Source organism: Lontra canadensis, unplaced genomic scaffold (genome assembly GCF_010015895.1).
Source record: "Lontra canadensis isolate GAN:19392208 unplaced genomic scaffold, GSC_riverotter_1.0 scaffold184, whole genome shotgun sequence".
NCBI classification, from domain to species: domain Eukaryota; kingdom Metazoa; phylum Chordata; class Mammalia; order Carnivora; family Mustelidae; genus Lontra; species Lontra canadensis.
This window is the reverse complement of record NW_022631178.1, coordinates 1,064,690-1,080,016: the sequence shown is the minus strand read 5'-3', so window position 1 is coordinate 1,080,016 and position 15,327 is coordinate 1,064,690. Positions and strand designations below refer to the sequence as shown.

At 65.0% G+C, this 15,327-nt stretch overlaps 1 protein-coding gene across 1 annotated transcript in view; it reads left to right on the top strand.

Annotated features, from left to right (window-relative positions):
• REXO1 (RNA exonuclease 1 homolog) overlaps positions 1-13,706 on the top strand; it is a 24,019-nt gene extending 10,313 nt beyond the window's left edge. Inside the window, 16 exon segments of the mRNA XM_032847086.1 lie at positions 3,837-5,368; positions 5,370-5,567; positions 6,349-6,453; positions 7,204-7,414; positions 9,354-9,517; positions 9,823-9,954; positions 10,052-10,175; positions 10,828-10,941; positions 11,107-11,244; positions 11,366-11,479; positions 11,597-11,670; positions 11,861-11,971; positions 12,347-12,462; positions 12,559-12,697; positions 12,858-12,978; positions 13,063-13,706. Coding sequence (XP_032702977.1) covers positions 3,837-5,368; positions 5,370-5,567; positions 6,349-6,453; positions 7,204-7,414; positions 9,354-9,517; positions 9,823-9,954; positions 10,052-10,175; positions 10,828-10,941; positions 11,107-11,244; positions 11,366-11,479; positions 11,597-11,670; positions 11,861-11,971; positions 12,347-12,462; positions 12,559-12,697; positions 12,858-12,978; positions 13,063-13,151 — 3,482 coding nt within the window. The 3' untranslated portion in view covers positions 13,152-13,706.
• Positions 13,707-15,327: the final 1,621 nt, after the last annotated feature.

The window sequence follows — 15,327 nt, the reverse complement described above, 5'->3', positions numbered from 1 at the left end:
AGAGAGAGAGAGGGGGAAGCAGGCTTTCTGCTGAGCAGAGAGCCCGATGTGGGGCTCCATCCCAGGACCCTGGGATCATGACCTGAGCTGAAGGCAGCGGCTTAACCCACTGAGCCACCCAGGTGCCCCAGTTTCTTTCTGTTTTTTTAATTAAAAAAAAATTATTTATTTATTTGACAGAGAGAGATCACAAGTGGGCAGAGAGGCAGGCAGAGAGAGTGGAGGAAGCAGGCTCCCTGCCGAGCAGAGAGCCCGATGTGGGGCTCCATCCCAGGACCCTGGGATCATGACCAGAGCCGAAGGCAGAGGCTTTAACCCACTGAGCCCCCCAGGTGCCCCTGACCTCATTTCTTTGAAACAGGGTTGAGGGGCTCCTGGCTGATGTGCATTTTTTAAATTAAAAAAAATTTTTTTTAAAAGATTTTATTTGGCTTGCCTGGGTGGCTCAGTGGGTTAAAGCCTCTGCATTCAGCTCGGGTCATGATCCCAGGGTCCTGGGATCGAGCCCCACATCGGGCTCTCTACTTGGCGGGGAGCCTGCTTCCCCCTCTCTCTCTGCCTGCCTCTCTGCCTACTTGTGATCTATGTCTGTCAAATAAATTAGTAAAATCTTTAAAAAAAAAAGTTACATTTAAAAAAAGGATTATATTTATTTAACAGAGAGCACACAAGCAGGGGGAGGGGCAGAGGGAGAAGCAGGCTCCCCGCTGAGGAGGGAGCCCAATGTGAGGCTCCTTCCCAGGACCCCAGGACCACGACCTGAGCCGAAGGCGGCCGCCTCACCAACGGAGCCCCCTGGGTGCCCCGGATGTGCGTAGTGTTCGAAGCCCCTCTCCCGGGCAAGGGTAGGGAGAACCCCACCCATTCATCTGTGACCAGCCCCGGGGGGGCGCGTATTCCCATGAGGTGGGCTGGAGGCCCCCTTGAGATCCAGCAGCGCAGCCCCTCCGTGCACGTGCCCAGTAAGTGCCTCTCCAGCTTGTGGCCCACCCGGGCCTCTCTCTGCTGGCAGCCAGGACTTCGGAGGGGAGGGCACTGCCTCTGTTCACTCCGGCAGCGTTGGGCCGGAGTGGGTCTCCTGTGGCTGCCTTTGGGCTGGTTGTGAGGCGGGGTGGGCTGGGAGGGCAGCCCTCCGCCTCTGACCAGGGGTGGCTGTGAGTTCTGCCCCGGCTCCCCGCCCCATGTCTGGGAGTTTCCAGCTGTGACGGAGGCACGAGCTGACCGCGCCCTGGCGCCCCAGCTCGGTGATGGTGAGCGCTGACTTTGCCTCCCTATCTCTGACTCACAGTCCTGGTGTGTCCTTGGTGGTCTGAAGCATCACTTCCTCTCCTGTAACTACTACCCAGGCTGAGATTCCAGGTTAAATGCCAGGCAACAGGCCTACCACGGTCCCTTCCTCCCTCGGGCCCCAGGCAGCCCCCAGCTCAGCCATGGGCCCTGCACAGCTCCCTCTCCTGATGGCTGGCGGCCAGCGGCCGGTCTCTGTTCCCTGTGCTCTCTCGCTCAGTGATGTTACTTGGAGTGTGCTGGGGTTGCGGGGGCGCCTCACCACGGCCTGGGTGCCTCAAGACCGCAGACTCATCCTCTGACGGCTCTGGAGGGCCAAGGTCCAGAGTTGGTCCCCAGGGCTAACTCCAGGGTTGGCCGGGGGGCCCCTTCCTGCGGCTCCAGGGGAGAAACAGCTGCTACTTTCCAACCACAGGGCATGAGATCTGGCTGGGTTTGCTTTCAGGGTGCTAGAGAGTCATCTGTGATTAGACTTTTTAAAAAGTTGTTTGAATATGGTTGGGACACAACATTACACTAGTTCCAGGCATACAACTGGGATTAGTGATTAGTGATTTGAAAGGTTCATACGTGGGTCCCTCGGGGGCTCAGTGTGAAGCGTCTGCCTTTGACTCAGGTCGTGATCCCGGGGTCCTGGGACCGAGCCCCGCGTCAGGCTCTCTCTGCCTCCTTCCTCAGCCTCCACCTCCTGCCTGCTGCTCCCCCTCCTTCTGCGTGAACTCATGCTCTGTCAAATAAAGTCTTTAGGAAAAAAAAAATTCACATGTTAGGTTTTTTTTTTTTTTTAATTTTATTTTAAAATTTCAGATAGGAGAGCGCCTGGGTGGCTCAGTTGGTTAAGCATCTGCCTTTGACTCAGGCTGTGATCCTGGGGTCCTGGGATCGAACCCCGCGTCGGGCTCCCTGCTCAGCGGGGGTCTGCTTCTCCCGCTGCCCATTACCTCACTTGTGCACTTGTGCTCTCACTCGCTCCCTCTCTCAAATAAGTAAATAAAGTCTTCAAAGGAACATAAAATTTCAGATAGGATTTCCTTTTTTTTTTTTAAAGATTTTATGTGAGAGAGAGAATGAGCGGGGTCAGGGTTGGAGGGAGAGGGAGAAGCAATAAGCAGGCTCCCCGCTGAGAAGGAAGCTGGATGTGGGGCTCGATCCCGGGACCCCGGGTCAGGGCCTGCGCCGGAGGCAGCCGCTCAGCCGACCCAGCCGCTCGGGCGCCGCTCAGACGGCTCCCGGTGATGACCTCTAGATTCCGGAGTGCTTGCCCGCGCTGTTGGAATACGGTGTGTCATCCCTTTCTGGGGACGTCAGGCTTCATTGGCTCAGCCTTTATTTAGTTTCTGTGCTCCCGTCTCGGCGTGAGCGCGGCCCAGGAGCTTCCTGCACACGGTGGTTTGCTTGTGCGGGCCTCGAGCACGGGGCCTGGAGCGCAGCCGCCGGCGCGCGTGCGGGCTCTTCATGTGTGAACCTCACGAGGTTGGGACACCGGGACGGCTCCGTGGGAAGAGCGTGTGACCCCCGATGTTGGGGTGGTGAATTCAAGCTCCCGGTTGGCTGTGGAAGGTACTAAAAAAAACAATAATCGTAAACTTTTAAAAAACATTAAGAGGATGTAAGCTTGTGGTGCCTGGAGGGCTCAGTGGGTTAAGCCTCTGCCTTCGGCTCAGGTCATGGTCTCAGGGTCCTGGGATCGAGCCCCACATCGGGCTCTGTGCTCCGAGGGGAGCCTGCTTTCACCTCCCCCTTCACCTGTCTCTCTGCCTACTTGTGATCTCTGTCAAATAAATAAGTAAAATCTTTAAAAAAACAAAAAAAAAAGGACGTAAGCTTTGCTGCACCCCACTCGGTGTTCTCAGAATGTGATTTGAACGTACAAGGCTTTTTTCTTTTTCTCACCACGGGACTGTGGCTTGGATGGCGTTCTCCTGCCTCCCCTTTCCCTGAAAAGCATTGTGGGGCTCCCTAGCGGTGAGTGTCCGTGTTCTCCTGGCATCTGGCGGAGCCCTACAGGTGACACTTCCGGGGTGGCCCTCTGCTCCCCCCTCCCCCAGGCCCTGACTCTGGGGAGCTGTGCACGTCCTGCCCCGCGCCGGCTGTGTCTGTGCCCTGCCTGCTGGCCGGCCCTCCGCTGTGGGAGGAAGTACCTGCTACGGCTTCACCCTGGGCTGGGCCCGCGGACTCTCCTCCGCACCCCAGCTCCCGGATGGCACTTGTCCAGTCAGTCTCCTCCCTTGTGCCAGTTCCACGACCTTTGCCGGGAGGTCTGTGGACCAAGTGGCTGTACCTCTGGGGCCCAGTTCTACTTCCTCACTCCGCCTGCCTGCTGATGGGGGTAGGGGGGCACTCTGGAGCCCTTGGCCTGCTGGCAGAGCCTCACTGGGGGTTTGCCAGAGGCCCAGCCCCCCAGTTGGTCGTGGTTCTGTGCTGGTTCGTGGCCCTTTGCCGTGGCGTCAGGGCTGAGGCACGGACCGAGGCAGTGGCCAGCATGGGCTCGAGCCGCCGCTGCCGGAGCGGGCCCACTCATTGCTCTTTCCTCCTGCTTCCCCTTTCAGGGCTCGGTTATGATCCGTACAACCCCGAGCTGCCCAAGCCCCCCGTGCAGAGGGAGAATGGAGCGCTGGGCCGGGGGGACGAGCCCCGCTCGGACATCCTGGAACTGGAGCTGGTCAACCAGGCCATTGAGGCTGTGCGCTCGGAGGTAGAGCTCGAGCAGCGGAGGTACCAAGAGCTCCTGGAGACGGCCCGCGAGCACAGCTCCGCCGAGGCCCCCGCCGTGGTGCCCCGCGGCCCTGCCGCTTGCCCCACTGCCGGCCTAGACGAGGACGCCTTCCCACTGTCCTTTGATTACAACCCTGGTGGCCGCCCCAGCCTATTAGGCCCTGACGCCAGCTACCAGCCCAGTCCTCTGGCCGCCGCCACTGAGGCCGGTAGCAAGTACTCGCTGGTCTCTCTGGGTCGGGCGCAGGGCCGAGGTGGAGGGGGCGGTGGCACCCTGGAGTACGTCCCCAAGGCTGTGAGCCAGCCCCAGCGACACGGCCGCCCCGTCCCCAGCAGCAAGTACGTGCTGGACGACTCCAAGCCGTCCACGGACCTGGAGTATGACCCACTGTCCAACTTCTCCGCCCGGCTGCTCAGCAGGGCCAGCTCCAAGGACGACAGGGCCCCCAAAAGGCCCAGGGGCTCCCGCGGCAGCGAGCCCTACACGCCTGCCCTCAAGAAGCCCTGCGACCCCTTTGCCGGCTGCGATGCCAGGTTTTCAGACTCGGACGACGACACCGCCGCAACTCCAGCCGCTGTGCCTGTCACCACCAGCCCCTCGAGAGCTCAGGCGGGCCCCGAGAGCAAGGCCCCTGGGCTGTCAGGCTCCAGGGAGGGCCAGGACGCCGAGGAGGGCGGCCCGCGGGAGACCAAGGAGATGGCGGTGCAGTATGACGTGGAGGACCTTGGGCAGCCCCCCAAGGACCCTGGGGGGACGCCTGTGGCCAAGCCCAGCTCTCCGGCCAGGGCCTCCCGGGAGCCCAGTGGCTCCAAGCAGGGAAGACCCAAGAAGAAGAGCGGGGCAGCGCCCGCCCCCGGCCACAAGGACGGCGTCCGGAAGAAGGACAGGGGCAGAGACGGAGAGTGCGGGAGGCGGGCCGGGAAGCCCTGTGCAGACCGGAAGGGCCCACAGGCTGGCGGCCCCCGGCATAGGACCGAGCTGCCTGAAGGGACCAGGAGAAAGCCGTCTTCGGCCACCCCGGTGGCCAGCTCGGGGCGGAGCCGGCCTGACCACGGGGGTGGCCCCCAGCTGCCCAACAGGACCGGCGGGAAGACCGCGGCAGGCAAGCTGGCGGAGCGGAAGGCCCGCTCCCTGGACGAGGGGGCCCCCCGGGACGCCCCGAAGCTGCAGAAGCGGGCCCTGAGCCACGCGGACCTCTTCGGGGACGAGAGCGAGGATGAGGGCCCTGGACCCGCGGCGCCCCCCGCCGCCCCGCCCCGCCTCAGCTCCACCTCCGACTCCGACTCGGACTCGGCCTCGGACTCCGACTCCGACAGCAGCCTGGGCGGCTCGGCCGCTGGGGGCCCGCGCAAGCGCCTCAAGGCCCCCCCCCCCCACCAGGCCTGCCCCCGCCTCTCCCTCCTCGTGCTCCTCCTCGTCCTCCTCTGGGCCGGGCGGGGGTGTGGACTACTCCGCCCTGGAGAAGGAGGTCGACTTTGACTCGGACCCCATGGAGGAGTGTCTGCGCATCTTCAACGAGTCCACCAGCGTCAAGACGGAGGACAGGGGCCGGCTGGCCCGGCAGGTGAGCCTCACCCCCACCCCTGGGGGCCCTGCGGCTGTGGGGCCGCCCCGTCCACGGGAACAAACTGCTGCTCCCTTCCCTGCCCCCCGGCCTTGTCCGCTCGGAGCAGGCTTAAGGCCACCGAGCAGGCTCCCGGGCGGTGTTCTGAGATGCACAGAGACCAGGCAGGGTTGGGCTGTATGTCGCCCACCTCTCCCTCCCTCTCCTCCGTCCCCCAAACCCGACCTGACCCCAGCCTTTCTGGGTTGGCTGGCACGTGTCCCCATGCCGGCCGCCAGAGGGAGCTCGCTTTCCGCGAAGCTGAAACTCACCGCTTCTGGGAGGGTGGCGAGGTTCCATTAGGGCCGCCCGGTCCTCTCCTGCCCTCCTCTGTTTACAGACCTTTGAGGTGGTGCCCGGTAGATTTCTCTGCCTGGTTCCTGTGTTTCTGAGCTGCCCCTGTGAGTGGGCGAGGGAGGGGAGCAGGAGGCAGTGGTCTGGGCTGGAGACCCTTTTGGCCAAGGCCCGCGTGGCCCTTGGGCTGGGGTATGTCTGCAGGAGATGTGCTGGGGAACCTGTTTCCTCCCCTGTGAGCCAGCAGGGCTTGGAGGTGAGGGCCCCACGTTGTATCTCAAGACCTGGGAGCCCCTCCCTTGAGTGCGTCACTGCCTCCCCCCTCCCCCCACCGCAGATCTGGGAGGTCTGGGAGCTGACTTGGTGTGGGGGGTGGGGCCCGCTGAGTTGGTGTGGGAGGTGGGGCCCGAGGGGTGGAGCTTCGCTGAGGGGCGGGTATGTGTTTCAGACCCCCACGGAAGAGAAGATTGAAGACAAGGGGCATTCGGGGCTGACCACTCTGTTCCCTGGGCAGAAGAGGAGAATTTCTCATCTCTCCAAGCAGGGCAAGGAGGTGAGCATCTGCTTTTGGGTCCTGAGTAGAGGTCGGCAGGAGAGAAGAGGCCTCTGTGTGCAGAAACCAGATCCTCGTGTTCCCCCGCTGGTGGGTGGCACAGGGCAGGGAGGGTGATGTGACGGGTGGCTCTGGAGTGGCCATCCTCCCGTGGGGTCACACAGCCCAGCCTGGTGCTGGCTGGGGGATGTGCTGTGTGATCCCAGAGAAGTGGCCCACCCTTTCTGAGCCCTGGTTTCCGCGGTGAAGACAGGAACGGCTGCTGGTGGCTAAGGCGAGCTAGCCGGCGGGAGGACAGGCCAGAGGGTGGGGCTCCACGCGGAGCACCTGGGAGCTCCGGCTGAGTCAGTCCCTGGACCCCTCCCCGGGTGAAGCTGGAGACAGGAGAGGAATGGAGCCAGTGGGATTAGATGGGTGCAGGGACTCCCCCGCCACGAGTGGGTGTGCCTGTTATCAGGGCCAGAGGCACGGCCTGGGCATTCTGAAGGCAGAAGCCAAGAGGGCAGGGCCACGAGGTGATCCGCTCCGGGACAGCTCGGAGACATGAATTTGGGGCCTAACATGCTGAGCTCCTTGGTTCTGGCCTGGGTATCTAAGAGCTCAGAAGAAATCCCCAGGGTAGCCGGCTATACCCAGGCCGCGGAGCCCCCGCCTTCCTGCCCTTGGCCGTACTGTCAGTTTTTTGCCCTGCGTGATCTTGTCTGGGTGCCCCCAGCCTATAGCTGCTCCCTGGGATTTGTCATCACCCAGGCGGAGCCCGTGAGGAGAGGCCCAGCTCCCCCTGCCCGGCCTCCCACCGCCCAGGAGGTATGCTATCGGCGGGCCCAGCAGGCCCAGAGGGACTCTGCCAACTGGCTCCAGGCTACCCAGCAGCCGGCGGAGAAGCCCTCTTCCATCCACATCTCAGCCCCTGGCGAGAAGAGGAGGATCGCGCATGTCCCCAACCCCCGCCTGGCTGCCGGTAAGTCCCAGGGCACAGTGGCTCTGCGTGGTGGGAGGGCCCCAAGGCTCTGCTTCTGCCACCGGTGGTGGCCTTGAGCAGGGCCCAGCTGGGGCCTCAATGTGCTTTCCTGTGAGATGGGGATAAAGGTCTCTCCAACAGTTAGCGGTCAGGCATAATGATGCACCCAGTGGCCCTGGGCCTTTCCTGGCTTTGGTGCTGGTAGAGGGTCTGAGGGCTGCCTGCCTCCCATCCCTTGTCTATCTCCCAGACCCAGAGCCTCCCTCTGAGGCCCCGAGCCAGAGGTCTCCTTGGGATTCTCCCTCTGTCCCTGCCCCTGGTCTTTGTGTCCTTGCCTCCCCCGGGCTCCTTGGGTATCAGAGGCCGGTGGCCTCCTGGGGGCCGGTCCGAGTGTGGGCACTGGGCCCTAGACGGCAATGCCAGGAACAGGGAGCTGGCCGCGAGGTTGTGTGTGCGGTGTGACTGGAGGCTCTCCCCTGGTCTGGAGGCCTCGGGGGCGGTCTGGTACCCTCCTCCTGCTCTGCGGGGTGCGCTCCTCACTCGGGAAGCCAGGTCACGGCTCTGTGGTTGGACAGGCAGGACGCTCAGTGGGTGTCTCTGGTTCAGCGGTGTCTGGAGGGGGCTCAGGAGGCCTTGTCCAGATGTGGAGTGCGCTTCTCTGGGGAGAGGCCCCTGCTGTCTGACCGGCTCTCGGGGGATTCCCTCGCTGCTGGTTCTGACACCCCCTTGAGGAACCGGGCCTGAGGGCGGCCCCACGAGGTGGTTCTATGAACGCAGGTACCCGTAGCCATGCCTGCCTTTCCCTGGTGCCAGGAACCTTCTTCAGGATAAGCTGCGCGCGTTCTGATCCGTCCCCACCCTGAGCTCCCCAGTTAGGACTTGATGGCGAGAGCTGTTGGCTGAAGGTCTGTAGCTGCGGCCAAGGGCGAGGGCCCTGAACCGTGTGGGGCCTGGGCGGTGGCTCTCAAACCCGCAGCTGCTGCCCGTGGCCGAGCTGCGCGGTGGGTCCTGGCACATGGGCCTCGCCATGTGCGCTGGGGGCAGGGGGCCTGGCATTCGGAGGCACGTGGGGGTGCCTCCTTGAGTGGCAGTGGGACCCACCTGAGGTCTTGGGAGTCCTGCCCGGTGCTCAGTGCCGGCTTTCCTTTTGTCGTGAGCCCGCGTGCCACTGTGACATTTCTGTCTCAGTGAACCCGAGGGAGACTTGCCGTCCCTGAGAAGTTCGTGTTCTCTGCTCAAGTTGGCAGAGGCAGACCCTGCTGTGGGATGGGCCACAGCCGGCTGGTGGTGCCAGCGTCATTCCCGAGAGCCCGGGCCCCCTGCTGTCCTCATCCGTTCCCATTCTCCTGTGGCGGCCGGGCCCGGGAGCAGGGCTGGTCCGAGGCCCCAAGCACACGCACGCCCGCACCATCTGCCTGCAGCCCTCGGAAACGGCCCCGCAGGCGGGTGCCCCCGTCGGTGGGTTGGGGGGGCGGGAGACTGTTTGGTTTGTGACCTCATCAAAGGGAGCAGCAGAACACAGGCGGCGGTGGGCAGGCCCACTGGTCACAGTGACCGGGCCGGGGGTGTCCCATACCCTCTGGTCCTCTGCCCAGGAGTCAGGGCCTGTCCCCCTCATAGTCAACGCCTCGGAGTCGGGGGCCGGAACATGTGGCAGAGGCTCCCCGCGTGGCCTGCCACTCGCCGGACCAGCCCGGTGGCGACGTTGCCTGAGCTGGCCTCCAGAGCCCCGTTTGCGTTTCCCCCTTCTCAATGGACTTGCCCGGAAGCAGATAGAGCCTAATGTCCTTCCACAGCCCGTGCCCCGCAGCCCGGCCCTTCCCCCTGTGCTCCGAGATGCACGTCCTGCTGACGCTGAAGGACCGCGGCTGCCTGGTGCTCTGCAGCTCAGTGATGGGCGTGCTGTCCTCCTGCGCTCACGCACCTTGTGCCCTGCCAGCCCCCACAGGTGCCAAGAGGGCCCTCGCCGCCAGCAGCAGCCAGCCTCCCAATGGCCCCGAGCCGGGCAGCCAGCCCCTGAAGGCACGCACGTTGTCAGGCATGGCATCCAAGACCACCACCACCATCACCCCCAAGCGCGTCGCCCACAGCCCATCTTTACAGGTGAGCGCGCCGCTGCCCGCCCTGTGGGAGCCACCCCCTGCCCCCCGCCTGGTTCAGAGACACTGGGCGGGGGGCGCGACGCAGGGTCCATGTGCCCCACCCCCACCTGGCCTCAGTCTCCCCCCTCATCCACACTGCCAGTGTGATCCGCTGGCACCACAAACCAGCGGCCACCCTCCTGGTCACTGGAGCCCAGAGTGTCCGGCAGGGTCCACTGCGTGCGCGACACCCTGGGGATTCCGAGAAATGCATCAGAGGACCAGGCGGGGCCACGCCACCTCCCGACAGGTCTGTGTCTTCCCTAGAGTTTAAAGAAGCCCATTATCCCGAAAGAGTTTGGGGGCAAAGTCCCCACGGTCATCCGCCAACGGTATCTCAACCTGTTCATTGAAGAGTGCCTCAAGTTCTGCTCCTCGAACCAGGAAGCCATAGAGAAGGTGCGCCAGCCTGGCAGGGGACCGGGGCCGGGGCTGAGGGGTGGCTGCTGGGCCCCAAGCCCGGGAGCCCAGGCCTGAGCTGCGTGTCCGTGGTCAGGCGCTGAACGAGGAGAAGGCGGCCTACGACCGCAGCCCCAGCAAGACCATCTACCTGAACGTGGCCGTGAACGCGCTGAAGAAGCTGCGGGGCCTGGGCCCCAGCTCCGCGCCCCGGCTCACCAGTAGGTCGGGCCGGGGTGTGCCGGGCGGCCGGGTGCTTGCGTCTGCAAGGGTCAGGCTTGCGCCTGCAGCGCGGGGCCCGGGCCCGGGGCCAGGGTGTGGGACGCCGGCCGGCTTTCTGCCGCCCGGAGCGCGGGGACACCTTCCTTCGAGAGGCCGTGGGAGGGGCGGTGGTGGGTGCCGGCTCTGGGCTGCGGGCTTCTGCAGAAGACGGCCGGGGCCGTGTGCCCGCACCACCGCCTCTCCTTTCTGTCGACAGCCCTCCCCAGCGAGCGGCTTTGGGCCGGGGGCCCTGCTGTGGGGCGGCCTCTTCAGGGGCGAAGCCGGGCCTGCTGTGTGCTTTCAGCTCCGGGAGCCCCCCTGCCTCTCGAAGGCACATTAAGCCATCAGTGTGCTTGCTTCCCTGCTCTCCCACTCCCACCTCTGCCTCCCACAGCTTCCCCTGCGCAGGGTCCACGGAGCCTCTGGAGGCCCGTAGGTCTCCCCCGTCCCCTAGGACTGCCACCAGCAGCTGGTCCCCAGAGTTAAGGTGGGGGCAGGATGGCTGCCCCCAGGTCACGAGCAGTCAGGCCTTTCCTGACAGCACCCCCCCCCCGCCGGAGGACGGGGCGCGCTCGGGAGTCCGAGCCCAGTTTGCCCTCCCCCCACCTCCAGAAACCAGCGGCCGGAGGCTTGTGTCCCATGAGATGGTGCTGGGGGGCAAGTTGGCCACCAAGACCAGCTTCTCGCTCAGCCGCCCGAGCAGCCCCCGAGTGGAGGACCTGAAAGGTGAGCCCAGTCCCTCCCCCGGTCCAGCCAGGCCCTCCCCGGCCGCTGAGCGGCCGCCACGGTGGCGGTGCTTCCGCCCCACCCCCCGCCAGGCCCGCCCCTGCTCGCCTGCCTGGCCCTCCCCGGCCTTGCTGTGGGCTGACCACCGGTCCCGGCTGTCCCCAGGGGCCGCCCTGTATGGCCGCCTCAAGGAGTATCTGCTCACCGAGGACCAGCTCAAAGAGAACGGCTACCCCTTCCCTCACCCCGAGCGGCCTGGGGGGGCTGTCATCTTCACGGCCGAGGAGAAGAAGCCCAAGGACTGTGAGTGGCCCTGAGCACCTGTGCCTGGCGGGGGGGGGGGGCTGGCGGAGCGGCCTCTGGGTGGAGGGGAATCGGGGGCCTGACGCCTGCACCCAGCCCCCACCCCCCGCCCGCCCCGCAGCGTCCTGCCGGATCTGCTGCCGGTGTGGCACCGAGTACCTCGTGTCTGCGTCCGGCCGCTGTGTGCGCGAGGAGGAGTGCTACTACCACTGGGGGCGGCTCCGCCGGAACCGGGGTGAGCCCCCCGGGAAGGAGACTGGAAATGCCCGGCCCGTCGGGGGTCCCCATTGTGCGCAGGAGGCGCATGCTGGGCTGCCCGGGGGCCTGGCCCTGACCGCCACCTCTCTTCCAGTGGCCGGCGGCTGGGAGACCCAGTACACGTGCTGCTCAGCTGCCATCGGCTCCACTGGCTGTCAGGTTGCCAAGGTAGGACTTGCGGGCCCCGCTCAGTGCTTCCCCCGTGGGGAGCGGCCTCGGCCCGGCCGGAAACGAGGGGCAGCCCGCGCCGGAGCCCTGACCCCCCTTTCCTGTCCTTTGATCCGTGTGCCTCTGACGGCGGCCTTGGAAAGAGCGGGGCGTCCGCCGCCCTCAGCGGCCTTCCTCCCGCCACCCGCAGCAACACGTGCAGGACGGCCGGAAGGAGAACCTCGAAGGCTTTGTCAAGACGTTCGATAAAGAACTTTCGGAAGACGCTCACCCCGGGATCTTCGCCCTCGACTGTGAAATGGTGAGTTGCGTGCTGCGCGTGCTCGGTGGCGGCCTGGCGCCCGCGTCTGCATCCTGGAGCCGGCGTGGGTCTCAGGACAGAGCAGGTGAGGGGAAGAGGGTGGCCCGCGGCGGGTGCCGCCTCCCTGGTGGCTCGGGCTGGGAGAGCGGGCGTTTGCCACACCGCCCTGGAGCGGCTCTGGCCTCGGCCCTCGGCTTGCCCCAGGCGCGCGGAGCGGCGCTGCCATACCTCAGGCCTGGCGTGCAGGGGGCTGCTGGGGCTTAGTGAGGGCACCCTGGGTTCTCGACAGCTCAGGCTCCCGGAGCAGCCCCGGGAGCTTCCCCGGGGGGCGGGGCGGGTGGGCGCGTTGTCACACGAGCCCTCCCGGCCGCGCAGTCCTACACCACGTACGGCCTGGAGCTGACGCGCGTCACGGTAGTGGACACGGACATGCACGTGGTGTACGACACCTTTGTCAAGCCGGACAACGAGATCGTGGACTACAACACCAGGTGGGGCCCCGCTGCCCCGCTGCCCTCCCCGCCCCCGGCTTGGGAAGCCTGGAACCCTCCCTCACCACCCTCAGGCCCCAACTCTGCCCACCGCAGGTTTTCAGGGGTGACCGAGGCTGACCTTGCCGACACGAGCATCTCACTCCGGGACGTCCAGGCCGTCCTGCTGAGCATGTTCAGTGCCGACACCGTCCTCATCGGACACAGCCTGGAGAGCGACCTGCTGGCCCTGAAGGTACTGCCCGCCCCGGGCCCTGCTCACCCAGGGTCTGAGAGGATGGCTGGGGCTGTCCTGGGCCCCGGGCGCTCAGCACGGTGGGGGGTGGTGGCCGGGCGGTCCTGTGGGGCCCCTTCCTGCCCGGCCCCGTGGTGTGTGCCCGGCCGCCTGCCCACAGGTCATCCACAGCACTGTGGTGGACACGTCCGTGCTCTTCCCGCACCGCCTGGGCCTTCCGTACAAGCGCTCCCTGCGGAACCTCATGGCCGACTACCTCAGACAGATCATCCAGGACAGCGGTGAGCCGGCGGGCGGCGGGCGGCGGGGCAGCGGGCCGAGCCGGGGGGTGCCCACCCTGACACACTGCCCCCCGCGCCCCACAGTGGACGGGCACAGCTCCAGCGAGGACGCCAGCGCCTGCATGCACCTGGTCATCTGGAAGACCCGAGAAGACGCCAAGACCAAGCGGTGACCGCTGCCGCCCGCCCGCCTTCCCCGCGGCCCCGGCCCGGCCTCTGCCCCAGCCTCTTCCAAAACAGTGCAATAAATCTCGAGAGCTAACCCTGTCCACGTCGCCAAGACATGGAAACAGAGAGAGCGGGACAAGCTGGCGGCACAAGAGCCGCGCACCGAGACCACCTGGAGCCCTGCCCCCCACCCGGCCCCCTGCGCCGCCCCTGCCTTCTGTCCTCTGGAGACTGCTGCTGACTCCCGGAGGAGGCCGGACACACGTTCCCCGCTCCCCCCGGGCCCCGGCCCGCTGCGTCCCTGGCAGCCAGGCCTCCTGGCTCTCCGGCCGGGCAGGCTTTTCGTGGGTATGTTCGAGACGGGTTTTTTTATTTTGTATTGTTATTTTTATTATTTGTAATTTAAACCTGGCGACTTGCACAGTTGTCTTTTCCCCACTCGGAGAAGCAAGACCCTGGTGCTGCCTTCCCTGTTGGGGGAGGGGAGAAGTTGGGGAGCCGGGGGCCGAGAAGCTGGCACTTGGGCAGCCACCAGGACCAAGAGTCCATCCTGGCCTGGGCCAGACGGATGGGAACTGGACTCCGTGACCGCTGGGAACCAAGCCAGTGCCCCCCCCCCCCCGCCACTCCCCCTCCCAGGGCCTCACCTTCCAGACCCCTTCAGGGCGCCTCAGCCTCTGGACCCTGTCTTCCGGCCGGAGCCCCACCCTCCCCAGGGGCTGTCTGTAAAGGCCTGCAGCCTCCCCAGGGCCCTGAGTCCTTCCCCAACCCGAGGCAGGGACAGAATAAATGTTTGTATGGATTTTAGCTTGTGTGGCGTCCGGTGGTGGTCTTGGTGCCAGGTGAGCCTGGTGGTCAGGACCCGCCGCTGACCGGGAAAGCAGGAGCACATCCTTGTCTGACTTCCTGAGGACCATCTCCAGTGCCTGAGCTGTCCCCAGGCCTGGGGATGCAGACGCAGATCCCTGGGTGTCCTGGCTCCCCAGGGGCACCGCCATGGGGGAGGAGGTGGTACCCCAGTCCCGTGAGTGGAGCCGCCTGGCTGGCCCGTGGGGGGTGGGGCGGGGGTGAGGAGACCCAGGGACCCACGGTGCCTCGCCCTCGCAGGGCTGAGAATCTGCGGCGGGTATGGAAGGGTGGCCGCCCACCCACCATGTGTGCCTGTTTGCTGCTCCCAGGGCAGGCTTGTGCGCACAGCACCCAGCGACGAAATCAGGTTTTTGTGGATCATTGTGCCTCTTGGGGGTGGAAGGGCCGGGGCTGTTCAGGTCTCTCCTTTTAGTTCATTTAAAATGCAAAATGAAGCCAGAAATGACCTGGCGGAGAGGGCAGGTGCTGGAGTGTCCTAGGTCTGGAGGCAGGAACACACAGGTGCTGGAGGGAGGACCTCCTGGAGGGGGCCCCCTGCTACTCTGTCAAGCTTCCGCCGAAGGCCAGGAGAGCAGGGTCCCAGGCTGAGGACATAGCGGTCTCTACCTCTGAGGCGCCCTGAGCCATCGCTGCCGAGGACTGGTTGCCCTCTGGATCCCGGGAGGCCCTTGGGGGGAACGTTGGCCGAGTCGGGGCCCCAGCCGCTGTTGTGTCCCCCTGAGGTCCTTCTTGTGACCCTTTTTTTTTTTTACTTTCTCTTCCCCAGACAGGTAGTTGTTTGCTAAACCAGTGGCGCAGGTTCCGCGTTTTTGTTTTTGTTTTGTTTGGAGGGGGGCAGAGGGAGAGCGAGAATCTCAAGTAGGCTCCTGCCCAGCACCGGCCGGACGCAGGGCTTGGATCCCACCACCCTGAGGTCAAGCCCTTGGCTGAAAGCAAAGAGTCGGACCCTTCAGCAACTGGGCCCCCCAGGAGGAGCCCCCACCTCATTTTTGTGCTTCTGGTGGTACCTGCTTCCTCCCCAGAGCATAAGGAGCGCCCCCAGGGAGGCCGGGGTAATGGGGCTGCAAGGTCTCCGCTGCCCAAAGATGCTGACTCCTGGAGGCCACAGGGCCTTTGCAGATCGGAGGGAGGGAATGAGGCCTTGGACCAGCAAGGTCTCTCAGGAGACTGAACAATTTGTGCAGTGCCCCTCCCCCACCACCACCCCGGGCTCTTTCCCGTTTACTACTGGGTAGGTGTTGGGTGTTTGTTGAGTGAATGAATAAATGAGAGGTTTACCTGCCCTCCCCACCCCAGGCCAAGGAGGGTGTA